Source organism: Buceros rhinoceros, unplaced genomic scaffold (assembly GCF_000710305.1).
Source record: "Buceros rhinoceros silvestris isolate BGI_N320 unplaced genomic scaffold, ASM71030v1 scaffold260, whole genome shotgun sequence".
Classification (NCBI taxonomy): domain Eukaryota; kingdom Metazoa; phylum Chordata; class Aves; order Bucerotiformes; family Bucerotidae; genus Buceros; species Buceros rhinoceros.
The window spans coordinates 64,413-77,963 of record NW_010391088.1 but is presented as its reverse complement, the minus strand read 5'-3'; the positions used below and the strand labels follow the sequence as shown (position 1 = coordinate 77,963).

General features: G+C 51.0%; 1 protein-coding gene across 1 annotated transcript in view; it reads right to left on the bottom strand.

Moving 5' to 3' along the window:
- Positions 1-194: 194 nt before the first annotated feature.
- Positions 195-13,551, bottom strand: part of ULK1 (unc-51 like autophagy activating kinase 1) — a gene marked incomplete at its 5' end in the record, with an annotated part of 77,765 nt that continues 64,408 nt past the window's right edge. The window contains 10 exon segments of the mRNA XM_010139937.1: positions 195-789; positions 2,717-2,852; positions 3,055-3,212; positions 5,222-5,340; positions 5,472-5,650; positions 8,208-8,395; positions 10,931-11,074; positions 11,655-11,770; positions 12,605-12,789; positions 13,394-13,551. The exon segment at positions 13,394-13,551 is cut by the window's right edge and continues 23 nt beyond it. Of these exon segments, the coding sequence (XP_010138239.1) occupies positions 734-789; positions 2,717-2,852; positions 3,055-3,212; positions 5,222-5,340; positions 5,472-5,650; positions 8,208-8,395; positions 10,931-11,074; positions 11,655-11,770; positions 12,605-12,789; positions 13,394-13,551 (1,439 nt within the window).

The window sequence follows — 13,551 nt, the reverse complement described above, 5'->3', positions numbered from 1 at the left end:
TCTTTCCCTGGGTCGTTGGCCCACCCGGGCAGCGAGGCAGCCCACAGGGGAGAGGCAAACTCGCCCAGCAGCAGCGTGTCCTCTGCCTCGCTTGGTAAGTCTGTAGGAGGTGGGAGCTCCTTCGGCATCGCTCAGGCAAAGGGGAGACGCTCCCTCCTCTCCGCCGTTCAGTAAACACTCCAAGGCATGAACACGTCTGGGAAGGGACGAAGGAGGAAAAAGGAGGGAAGCCTTGGGTTGCCAGGAAGCTTTAAGATGCCTGGCTCTCAGCTGGGCTAGGGGAAGTACACAAACTGGCCTTGACTTCTGAATGACACCCTCCAACTCAAACTGAAGCCAGCAGTTCCAGCACGACCATTGCCTGCAATGGACACAGCACTGGAATACCCTGTTCTTAAGCAAGAGGGATAGGCAGCAGTCGTATCCTTCAAGTGCTGGGAAGAAGCAGACTTCTATCCTTCAGCCCCTCTGCCAATGAGGGAAACCTTTCCACATCGTCTACGTCTTTGCCCAGGCCTTTGGGCAGGGAAGTACTTGTGCTTGCTGCAGTCACACGTCCCTGCAAAGGAATCCGAGTCTGTGGAACAACTTCCCAAAGTGTCAAAATACAAAACACTGAGCAGTTCATCCTCCAGGTCTCTTACTGCCAAAATCGTTTCCCACCACAGCAGCAGGTCGCTGGAAACAAAGTGATCAGCTGGGGCGAGGTGCGTGGAGAACAGCACCGCTGAAATCAGGCACAGAACCCCGACAGCAGAGCTGACAGCCTGCGCTCAATGCACAGTTTACCTGGGAGAGAAAAAAAAAAGGCAAACAACAAAAGCAATCAACTTCTTTTCCTGGCAATATAAAGACTACCAAAACATGCTGGAGACTGAACCCCCCCCAACAGCAGAACTTCAGCAAATCTAAGCAGCCCTTGGAGAATCATTACCAGGCACTGAGTAAGACCTGACCGCAAACCGCGCTGGGAAGGGACAGGTCGAGGGGTTGAATGATCGGACATCCGACATCGAAAGGCGGGAGGCAGCAGTTCGGATCAAGGTATTAAGAGGTTATAAAGAACCACTATCCACCAGGAACAATTTATTCACTTGCAGTTACCGGAGTGGCTTTTGCCAACAGGCAAGAGGACTCCGGGTCTCCAACGCCATTTGTCACAGCTTACAACCGAGAGACTGAGCCTGGCCCAGTGCAGTCAGTGCCAGGTTCTCATTGTCTGAGGCCAAGACTCTCTCAAAAGCTCCGTGTTTGCTGGAATTCACTCCTCTCAAAGGAAGACTTGCTGTATTTCTAGGTTCATAATTTTACTTTTCAGAACTAAGTAATCATATACCCGAGATCTAAAACGAAACGCATACCCCCTACAGCCTACCAGAGAACAGCTCAATCAGGAAGCTGGAACAGAGGGTAAAACAGGGATTACCAGGATGTCAACTGGGAAAAGAAATCTATTCGATGCATTAACTGTATCTCTGGACAAAAGATGTGATTTAGCTTTGGTAAGAAATGGAACGATAGAAACCACTCAGTGCTCCCTATTCACCCAGCCCTCCAGTGCCACGCTCCACCTGCCAATCTCCCTTTGCTCCCCTTCAGTGAGCCTCATGTCAGCTGTGAAAGTTGGTGATAATTAACTGACTGATTGCCTGTGAGGCACAAATCTCTGCTCTCATTACCTATCCAGAGCTCTGCCTGCACGGGTGACTAGAGCAGCCTGGCAGCACTCTGGCCGCCGGCCCAAGACCGGTGTTCGGTCGGCAGCGGAGGGGAGAGGCACGGCCTGCCAGCTGCAGCCCTTCCCTCCAGCCGTCCTGGCAGGGACCGGGGTGGGTTTAGCCTGGTTTAGCCATGGCAGAGCCGAGGCCAAGTCAAGCTGCTCTCACAGATGACAGCCACCCCCATCCCCTCTGCCCACCTCCCATACAGCGAGACGATGGAGATGATTAAACCCCAGCCAGAAGGGCAGGGAGAGTGTGCTCAGAGCCAGCGAGGTCAGTCCTTTCCACCCCACACCGCCTGCGGGGCTGCGGAGCCCGCAGCAGCAGAGAAGAGCACCCCTCAAAAGAAAGGGAGAGCGCGAGAGGGGCAGCAGCTCAGCGCAGCAGCTCGGAGCAGCAGAGGGGTCCCTCTGTCCCTGGGAGAGAACAGCAAGCGACAGCAAGTAGGCAGTAGTTCAGCTTTCACTGCTACAGCACACACTTGCTGATGAGAAAAATAGTTGTCTGCTGCCTTCTCAGCCAGGCCCGGGGCTGGGGAACCAGACAGGCGAGCAGTCCTGTTTCAGGAGACGTGCTGGAGGAGCCCTCGCTGTGCCGATCAGCCATCCCCGCCCAAGAGCTGCTGCCGTTCCACGTTCACTAGCGCTCTGTGCAATCAGAGGGATGGTTCCGGCTGGAAACCAAACCCAGGCCCCTGCTGTTGCCAAACCACTTCCTTCGGCAAGTTCTTTCACACATCGAGAGCTCCGACAAAGCCCTGGCAGTCACCCTGCATGGCAAGCTTTCAAAATATGGCTCAGAACGGGGACCTGACTTCTAACTGTTTTCCCAGTGGGAGAGCATGGGGCCAGGCTGCGAGGAGCTACAAGGCAAGAGAACTCTGCTATGTCCACCAAGATGTAGCCAAAGGAAAAAAGGATGCTGCTAACTTTGTGATCCATGCAGCTAGAAAAACACGTTCTAGTGGGAGGAAAAAGAAGTCACTGAACACTCACATTTATTGATGTTTTCTATGTCCCCCTGTTCAGTGATGATGTTCAGGAGCCCCTCCATCAGCAGCAGAGCCTTGTGGTACCTCTGTGCGCAGTCCTCTCTGTGGTGGAACATCTCGTCCAGGGCTGCAGATTGCACCTGCAGGCAACAACCCCATGCCAAGAGGTTACTCCCAGCTTTCCCAGCATGGCCCCTCAGCTGCATGGACACCTCCCTCCCTCCCTCCAGAGGCTGCACACAGCATCGTGAGTGAAAGCATCTGCTTCACTCCAGCAGGAACCGTTCACGCCTGGCACTCGTCCTGCGCTAACCCTGTTCCCAGGCATGGTGTGGTTATTACCATTTGCACAGCATAGCTGAAGATGAGCTTCTCTGCAGTGATGCTGTTGATCCGATCCATGAGTTTCTGTTTGTCCAAGAAGAACCTTTGGAGTCTCATGTTGAGGCAGTGGCAAGAGGATACACTGGATTTATAAAGCTCATTCAGCTTCTTCACAACTAGAGCAAAGGAAATAAATGCTTTAGGCACTACTTCGAGGTCTCCCTATGCCTCCCAATCTCCATGCCCAGGACCCCAAATGAGTAACTTCAAGACAACAGGGTTGTGTTAGAGCCAAAGGACTGGCATGAAAGTCCTTGCTGCACCAACAGGGTTGTTTTCCTCCCCTCTCACCTTCACCAGTTATAAGCCTGCACGTTGCAAAGCTTCCACATAGCCCAGTTCACCTGAGGCCAGGTCTATTTTCGTTTCCTTCAGCTGGCACAAGGCAGAGGGTGCTTTGCACCATGCACTATGTCTCACGCACCACCAGACGCAACAGACGTGCCAAATACAAAGCTTCTGCTACTCGATGGGTGATGACGTGCTGTGAAGAAGTACGTGACTTGCACGTGGTAGCTGCTGGAGCGGAGTGTGGATGAGCAGCACTGACTACGCAAGGCAGCCTCTCTGGGACTCTGCTGGCCCAGAATGAAAAGACACTGATGCCTGTGAAGGCCACCTCCTTTCCTGAACCACGGCAGCTCGTACAGCAAGGTCACAGGACAGACAGTCAGGAATCAGATGTGATTCAGAGGGATTAAATACCAATCCAAAAGAGCAAGTGATGCTGCAGGCTTGAGTCTGCCTAGCTGCACGGCACGATCTACACAACATACTGAGCACAGACTCCCACCAGCACCTGACATGTGTTAACTGCTATGCGCACGCTGGAAAATCCTCACGCTGTGTGATTTGCTCCTGGGGGAGGCAAATTAACCCACACCATGAGCCAGCCTCTCTCAGCAGAGGGGAAGATGCCTGGAGGGGCAACCTCACATGACAGCCAGGCCTTGCAACTAAATCTGGCCTTCCCAGGCAGGGATGAGAGAGCAGAGAGCCAGAGGAGAGACCCCCTCCAGGAAGAAAGGCTGCTGTAACTCTTCATCTGAGAAAAGAGCCGAGGCTCAAAACCACAACCCTCTCAGGGTCAGACTGTCAGATCACCCTTGCTCAGAAAGGAATTTGAGGGGGAGTGGGAACCCCAGAGCTTGTGGGTCACATCAGGAAGGCAAAGTGAAAAGCTCCCTGAGAGTCAAGAGTGACTATTCAAAAACCAAGAGAGCACACAAATACAGCAATCTCCTGTGTGGAATTCAGTCGGAGCTCTGAGCTGTGCCCAGATCATCAGGAACAAAAGGATGGCTGTGGGTAGGGACTCTGCCTGGCATGTGCTGCCCAAGGATCCTCCAGATCAGTGTCCTGTGGTGCTTCCCTGCTTTTCCCATATACATAGGAGACAAGTACCTTGAAAACCCTCTTGTCCTCATGCGTCCATACTGCCTGCTCTGACACACGTGGGCTTGTATTTAACTTGAATTTTTTTGCGCCCCATCTCAAGGCAGCATGAGTACTTTCAAGGAGGACCAAGCTCTCGGGGAAGGTAGCTGCGGGGTCAAGTACTTCGGGTGCTTCAAAAAGCTCCCTCGCTGATATCACGATGGTAGTTTTAGTACTACCTTTTCTAACCACTGAGTCACAGCCAGCTTGCATCACAAGCCAGTCAGTCAGTTGCAAGCATAAGGCAAAGAAGTGACTCTGGCATTACTAGTATTTTACTTCCTGTGTTTTTGTTTCACTTGAAAAATCATCACTGCCAAGACAGGTCTCCATTTGACAAGTAAGCACTTCCTAGGACACGCACTGTGTAATTAAGTTGGACTTACATCAAGCAGAAATAAGCACCTGAGATGTACAAGCAATCAGATAAGAAACACTCCCTTCTCACTAATTAGTGCTGAAGATTCTCACAGGCACATGAGCAAGAGCTTTGAGACACAAGTCAACGTGCAGAGAGGAACATTCCCCGCAATGTTATTAAAAAGACCCAGCTGTACAAGGGGACAGTAAGAAGTAAGCCCTGGGCATATCAGTGGGGGTTCAGTCAACCCCCCCATACCCTTTGCGACACCTTTAATGCTTCCATTCCAGGCAAGTCCTTCACACCATGTGTGCAGTGGCCCCTTACCCTGCTTGACGGTGGAGGAGAGGCACAGCTTGCCAGCTTTGATCTGCTCTATGGCCATCTGCAGCCCCGAGGACAGAAGCTCCGCTACCTTGAGGTACAGCACGAGCTGCTCTGCATAGCTGCAAAGAAAGCACATTGCGATGCAAATCAGTGGGACAGCAGAAAGTGTCCCGGAGGACTTCTGGTACGTGACCGTATGTGGGGAGGCAGGGAGCGACAGAAGACAGCTCTCTCTCTCCTCTCTCCTTACCTCCACTCCCGGCTGAGGAGACTGATCTGGTCGGCCACCACGCTCTCCTGGAGCTGGTACTCAGATGTCACTGAACTGCTCATCTCGCTGGAGCTGCCTTTGAGGGTGGCGATTTCCATCACGTAGTGGACAAAGGCCAGCGTGAAGCGGAGGCTGCGCAGGATGTCAGTGTGCTCTTGCTGTTGGAGAGGTGCCAAGGTGGGGGTTAGAGGGAAAGCGGGCACACCAGTGAGGGCTGCTCACTTAGAGCTGTGCCAGCAACTCACCCTGGCTTACAGAAACAACACCCAGGCCCCAGACCTCCCCTCTGCTTTGGGCAGGGACAGCCAGTCTCAGCCCCAAGCCTGCACACCACACCAGTTCCTCCTCCACAGTAACAGAAGCAAGCGACAGCCCCAGGCCAGAAATTTCCAGGCAGCTCCACGAAGCAGCTGGTGAGACTTGCTCCAGAATTACATCCCCCTTCCCAGGGAGGATCCCAGCTCTGTGGGACTTTCAGAAAGCCAGGAAGGGACAGAGACCATCTGCAGCACAGGGCCAGCCCTGGTCCCCACCACAGCAATGCTGGTACGAAACTGAAGGCGAGTGTGGATTTCATGAGTGACAACCTCCTGCACCACAGTGTGTCCCCCTACAGCCCAGCTCTCGCTTAGCCCTTGGTTTTACATCCACCCGGTTCAGTGCAGTGAGCCCTGGGTGAGGGCCTCTGAAGGGACAGCAAGGACGACCTTTTCCCTGGAAGTCCTTGCCACACAGCGAGTGGCACAGGCAGAGCACTATGTTCATTTCAAAGCAGTTTTTCCTCTATTACCGATCAAAGGGGATTATCCCATTTCTGGGAAGCTGCATTGCTTAAGTCACTGAGAACAATTTTGGCAAGTCAGAGTTTGTGGGAAAACTGGATGTTTGTGGGTCCTAGAAAATGAATTGCTGCTTGGATCAGATGCAACTCCATTGATTGCACTCCTTCTTGATCTTCAAATATTCAGCGCCTCGGTTCTCTCAAACAGGGCTGGTAAAGCCAATTCCTACGTGAATTTATAAAAAAAAAACCCAACCACCCAACAAAACCCCAACCACCAACCCATGCTCCAGTTCTGCAAGCTTTTGTTTTCCATTCACTAGCTCAACACCTGGTTGCTAAGGCAGCTTTGACTATCTGAAATAAGAACCTCTTCTCCCACTATCTTGCTATCTGGACAGTCTGGTAAGGTAAGCAAGTGTTATCTCCATCTTCCCTTATTTTGTTTAAAAGCAGAGTAAGAACCTGGAGATAAAGTAATTGCCAAGCCATACACAAAGTTTGTGGCAGAGCAGGAAACTGCTGAGATCTTGCAGGTCTCGGCCTGATAACTCTAACCAATGCTTCCTCTCTGCTTACAGCATTCATTATGCTGGCATTCACGGCCTCATTCAGCACCACAACACTCCTTCCTTCCCTAGCCGTCTGGTACAGTTTTTAAAGCACTGCAAAAGAAACTAGAACCTAGCCTTCAACTTGCTTTCTAGAGAAACTTCTATAAAAGATGGAAGAACCACCCATCTGAATGCAAGAGCTTTGCTTAAGATAAACGAGGTGCTTAAATGGAAGGACCCTGAAAGCATCAGCAGAAATCAGAAGATGCGCCAGGTTTGCATTCTGGCCAACTCCACAGAGCACAAAGGGGTCTTGAAATAAGCTGTAAAGGTTTTGTGACGCACAAATGGTTCCTGTGCTCAGCAGAAATGATGACCGGACCCAAATGCTTCTTTACAGACCCAGAAGCTGAGCCAAGTGCTGTTGACAAGATCAAGCTGATACTTCCTCAGGACACTGCTCTTCAGGCTGGTGTCCGAAGTGGTGGCAACTGGCAGGGGCCCATACTTCTGGAACCTCGCACAGTGTTGCTCAGCTAAACGCATTGCTACTGCGATCACGCCAGTGCTGGAAGTCCCAGCCCCGTGGCTCTGCGGGTAACATGATGCACAATCGACAAAAACATTGAACTGACTAAAACCTGGAGTAGAAGAGCAAAACCACAACCTCAAAACAATGCAGGCCTATCTCTGTAGGTATCTAGGGGTTTTTAGCAACACCAGCAGAATTCAGATACAAAGGGCCTTCCTTGGTCCCAGAGACCTCAAGGAGGTATCGCAAACAGAGCTGAAACCGTGGCTGAACCTGCTCCCACCTCTACCGCAAACGGGCCTGGCAGCCTTTCGGCTCCACAGTCCGGCTCAGCTGTTCTGGTGCAGAACGTGGTGTCCCCCCACCCACATCAGCAGCACAAGTGTCAGGTTTACTCTGCCCAGCCCCTTTCAGCAGAGGCCGTGCTGCCGCCTGACTCCACGGGCACGCAGCATCAGTCACTTCACGCACAACGCGACTCACGCTCACAGGTCAGCTATGACTGGTGCCGAGCCTTTTGAAAGGAAAAGCCCCACAGTACCCAGGCTCTTCTCAGAAACCGTTAATAGAGGATGCATCAGATAACTTGTTTCCAACCAGCAATTTCAGCTTTGGAAATGTTGAATTTTAAGCCCAGTCATGGGCTGTCTCATGGACTCAGCCTGGCAGCAGGATCAAAAATCACTGTGCTCAACATGCCCTGGGCTTTCTGAGCCCTGCACTGACCCAGCTTTCTTGAAACCATCTTTGGAAGCAACCCCCTTGGCTGCAGGCATGGAGTCATTTGATTTCTGGATTTGCTTTATCTCCCCATCCTTTGCCCCAGCAAGTCCCTGGGATATACCCACCTCCATAAGCGTCTCTTCGGGCAGCTCTGGTGCCTCAAATGTAACAGCACCTTCCAGGTTGGCGGTGATTGGATCAGCAAAAGCGTACCGGAGACTCGAGGGCCCTTCCAGAGCATCCCCACTGGTTCCCACTGCCAAGTGCCTGCCGGTGAATGAGCCTCCAGAACTGAGAGAGCTGGAAGACCCCACTGAGGAGAAAAATATAGGCAAAGGAATTACTGAAGATATTAACAGTAGGCCAGGTGTTCCTCACCCAGCAGAAGGAACGATCCTGCAGGATCCAGGATCTGGTACGAGCCAGCAACAGGTGCTTTGGAGGAAGATGCAAGCACTCTCGATGCAGAATAATTGCTCCCCAGGATAAGCTCCTTAGCGACTCAGGTAGACCAGCTTACAAGCTCAAGCAGATTTAAGGCACCTTCCAGAATGTCTGTCAATTATGCAGACACACCAGAAGTACTCTTTTTATTTTTTTTTTTTGTTCAAACCCTTTCTGAATCCTGCCATAATACCTTGGGCTGATTTTTATCACACACCACCACAACCAACTTCCCCATCACAGATCAGCACGGTGTGAACCTCGGTTCCCTAGCTTGTACGTATCACTGAATGAGCACCTCTAGTAACTGAGGTTTTTATCATGGTTTTGAAACATCTGTGAGTGACATGCTTATCAAGAGAGCTTCCCACTACTGGCCCTGCAATTCCATTTCCCCTTCTTTACAGACAGGAGGCTGAGCAGAGAGTAAGCAACTTTAGCTGAGTCAAGACCTTAACCTCAGGACTCAGGAGACCCTCCAAGTATGGAATCCATCAGAATTCCCTCACCATCATCTTTTCCCCTTCTTGACCACTGAATATACCCTAAGACCACATTGCATATATAAGATGGACCCTTCAAAAGGAGTTTCTGTGTCAGAGTATTTGTAATACCTTCACCACTTCCAGAGGGTTTCATACCCCGTGACACACTGCCACAGAGGGATATGTTCTGACAGAGGGATGCCAATACCAGCTACAAGACTCTGCTAATTCTACCAAGGTGATATTCTCCACTGTCACCGATCCTTTGGGGGGAGATGTTTCTCTAATACAAATTTAATTTGCTGCCCTGCCTTCAGAAGGTTCAGCAATATAACAATGCCCAACTGGTCTGCAGGGAGATAAGAGTTTCCTCTCATCCCAAAGCTCTCCCCCTGTTGGCAGATGTGCTTCAAAGCCAGGGGGATCATCAGAGACCGTCAGAGTACTTCCAGATCTTTCAGAGAGAGGAAAGAACAACACTATCACATTATGGATGCCTTGTAATTCCAAGAAGCCGTTTGTAGAAATTGTTATGACGACTCATGAAAAAGCTCTGCCTTTGTATCTGACAAGTGATCTCACTCATGGCTTGTCTAAGCACTTGGGGTGCAGAGTTCCAACTTGAAAACAGCCCCTTTTCACCATTAACTGCATTAACTGTAACACAAGGAGTTACTGCACAGACCTAGTCAATACAGCTGGTCAAGCAGCACTGCTCTGACCACCTTGACCTAACGCCGTGTACGTGTTGTAGGATCACCAGTCAACAGCCTTCTCTTTCAGACATCCCATCTGAGATCTTGACTGTTTGGCAGACCCTCAAGCATCCAAATATCAACCCACTGAAAACTGGTGCTTGGATCTGCTTCCAAATTGCTATTATCCCTGTAAAAACAGTACAGGAAGTCTGAATTCTGTATTCATAACATTTCGGTAGTAGCTAGAGGCTGTAAACAGGAGAGTAACCCCATTGTGCTGCACTTTGTAAAGAGTTTCTGCCCTACAGAGCCTTCCCTCTAAACAAGACGAGACAAAGAAAGGATTATGGCCCCCACTTTGCGGACAATCAAGGATGTGAGTGGTTTTAGTTATGATGGAAACACAAGCTATACCCAGGAACTGAGCCCATGCGCCTCCTCATCCCCGTCAAGCCACTTATTCATGGTTATATCCAAATCTTCCCTGCAGTAATTAAGAACAGTGAACTACATTCAGACGAGGAACAGCCAAGACAAGAACCCGAACAAGCCAAGAATGCAAATTAAAGTTTCCAAATGTTTTCTTAAACCGAACATGGACTCCAGCTCCCAGACACACTATCCCAAAAAGGCCAATTACCACAGTCTCAGCTGTTGGCTGGTGAGGCCAGAGCACTGGTGTCTTAGAAGAACTATCTGCCAAGCAGGGGTGTATTGCCCCATCTCCTACTCAAGCAGCTCGGAGCGTAAGTAACACCACTGATCATTTTGCATACAGAGCCCTTCCCTAACGGTGCTTCTGCACTGAAACTGTTGGACACGGATGGTCACGTTCATCTTTCATAGCTCATCCAAAACCCATGGGGAAAACAATCAGAACACAACACAACCATTATGTTTGTGACCTATCAGCAACAGTGGGTCTACAAACAGCTGCAGTGTTACTCCTGAAGCAATGAAATCAAGTAAGAGCTTGTCTGTCTGTTCCAGTACTGGAAAACCACTATCTGGCGTTAGCCCTTGTGCCAGTGCAAATAGTTACCAGCAATAACTGGGGCTGGCAGGAGCCAGCATGAGAACCGCCTTTAGACCAGCTGAGCTCTACGGACTGTGCTCTGAGCAGCCCTCTGCCACCACCAGTGTTCAGCAGCCAGGAGTTCAACACTTCACTCTGCCCCCAGCATTCCCAGTGGAACAGGCAGGTAGGTATCAGCCCTTTACCTGAAAACATCCTGGTCCTCGTGGTCTGTGGGGGGGTTGTTCCACTGGGAGGGGATCCAACAGTAAAAACCACTGGGGATGGGCTGGCAGAGCCCCCAGCCCGGGCACCAGAGTGCAGGGTCCCTCCGTAAGCACCTAAGGGAGCTGGGGAGACAGTTGAAAGGTGCAGACTGGCATTACAGGAAAGTTACTCAGAGCATGGTGTGCCTTACTCAGTGGTTTCATGTGCCTGCAGACTCTCTCGGGAGACGGTGGTTACCAGCACAGGCCAGCGTTCCTTCCGGAGGCACCCCCCGCGAACACCACTGGGCCAGGCTGGCTGGGACCACGGGACGCAAGCCTGGGCAGCGTTCGACACTGCTGCAGCTGTTCTCCCCTCCTCGCTTCCCAGCCTGCAAGCCCAGGAAGACCCACCCTTGCAGAGCCATTCATATTCAAGCCACCTGACAGAAAAATACCCATTTCCACGTTATCACACTCAGAAGGGGCCAAAAGAGGAAGCCCTGCCTACAAAAATCACACCACTAACCAGCAGTTACTCAGCACGTGCAACCCACAGACCTTCGAGCGCTCCACAAAAGACAGCAAACGCTCCTCTCACACGGCAGGCGCTTCCTTTGCCAAAAGCCATCAGAAAAGCAGCCTCCCATTTGCAGGGCGACCAGATGTCCTGGTCGCCCCAACCCAGGACACCTTGCCAGATCTGCCTGGCTTCTCCACCTACCTGCAATTTCCATTGGCTTCTCATTGTTCAGGCTGTCGTTGCTGCCAGCTTCTGAGATCTGTGCCCCAAAGGCTGCCTTCAGAAGCAGGTCGGTGAGCCTGCCTGTGCTCAGAGATCTAAAAAGAGGACATAAAACATAGTGGGCCAAGTCAACAGGTGCAAGGTTTCAGCTAACTTCCACTCCAGTTTGTGCAGCTCCTGGTCCACAACCACTTGACACTGCACAGCAAATAGTCTGGAGGTGAAATAACCACACCTCTTCTTTCAACACAGCACCTGAAGCACCTCCTGCTACTTTTAGAAAGCATACAACTACTGTGACTAACTGCAGCAATGCAAGCACTGGCTGGCTACAGCATCATTACAATTCAGTTTTGGATAGAAGACATGGAAATTAATAACAGAGGACTCCTCCAGATAATTGGAGAAAGCTGCAGTCTGCAGACAGGCAGGTAAGAAAAAGCTTAACACTAACACCTGAGTGACTTTGTGTCCTGCTGTGGTCATGGCAGTCAGCATGTGGCTTTCAAACAGATCTCTGGTCTGAGACCTGTGCCCGCTGTTCGATGGACAAGGAACACCCAGTGACGCCCTCTCATCCACGACAGACACAGGCTCCACCACGAGCATGGCACGCAGGTACATAACTGGAAAGAGTCTGGTCTAATAACAAAATCCTGCATCCCCACATGATGAGACCCCCGACACCAAACAGGGTGTGCAGCTGCAGACAACCTCCCATTTTATAAAATCTAGGCCACCGTCTGCCCCTGGAGAAAGACTTTAAAAACTGTATCATGGCTGCTTGCAATGCAAGGGCACTAGCGGTAAACTACAGGATGCTCACAGATGCTATGTAACAACGTTAGCGTTAGCTGGTGTTCGAAGTTTGCCCTGTCCGTTCTGTACTGGGGGGGAAGCACCACTGTATAAAGCAGACTACAGCTCACCTGCCCTTGGTCTCCTCCACAGGCCTCAATCCCAAGCCAGTTTGCTGGCAGTGGAAATGACCCATCTCCTTCAGATCTGGCAAGGTCTTGTTCCGTGTTGGAGTCATCATGACCCCCTGATGGGCCAAGAGGGTGAGGAGATTCTGGGAACTTGGAGTTTTGGGGAACTCAAATGGGGACACAGCCTAAGAACAGGAAAAAAGATCTGTCTTTAAAATGAAGAAAGATTTCCCTTGTCCCTTCATTTGTTTATCAAAATTAAATCGCATGCTTTACCATCTCCCTGAAATAAAGAGGTGGAAATCCCATCCCACGCAGTTACTTGTCCCCAATCCCAGAAAGACTAAAATGAAAGGATAACAAACTCTGCTGACAATGTGAAGCAGCCTAACAAGCAGAGAAAATCCTGTCACAGTGCCAGCTTCTATGAGACACCAGGGCTGTCACCTGCTCCACCGTCTGCCGTCTCTGCTGGGGATTCCTACGGGACACACACTTGCGTCACTAGCCGAGTAGCTGTGTGCAGACCAGCCCAGGCACTGCAGCTCGCTAATGCGCTTCTCCTAATCTGGGCAGCTCCTTTTCATTGCCTGTCTAAAACCCTGGACTCTGCTCAGATGGTGAACGCTGCTGCCAAGTGAGATCTGTCCACTAAGAACTAGGACACTGCCCCATTTCACACAGATCTCTAAAGAGCCCCTGAAGCAAAGTGAACGAGCGAGCAGTGATAAATCCAGGTCAGTTATCTGATCACGCAGCAAATAACCCGAAAGATCAACCCTGACATACCTTTGTAGGGGAGCCCACTATAGTGGGCAAAGGGCTTCTCTGCATGAACTCGGACAGCTTCGGTGAGGACCTGAGCTGCCGGCAGTGCTGCAAGCCGTGAATCTGCAGCGGCTGGCTGACTGGGGTATGACCAAAGTGAGCAACAAGAGGATCAGAGT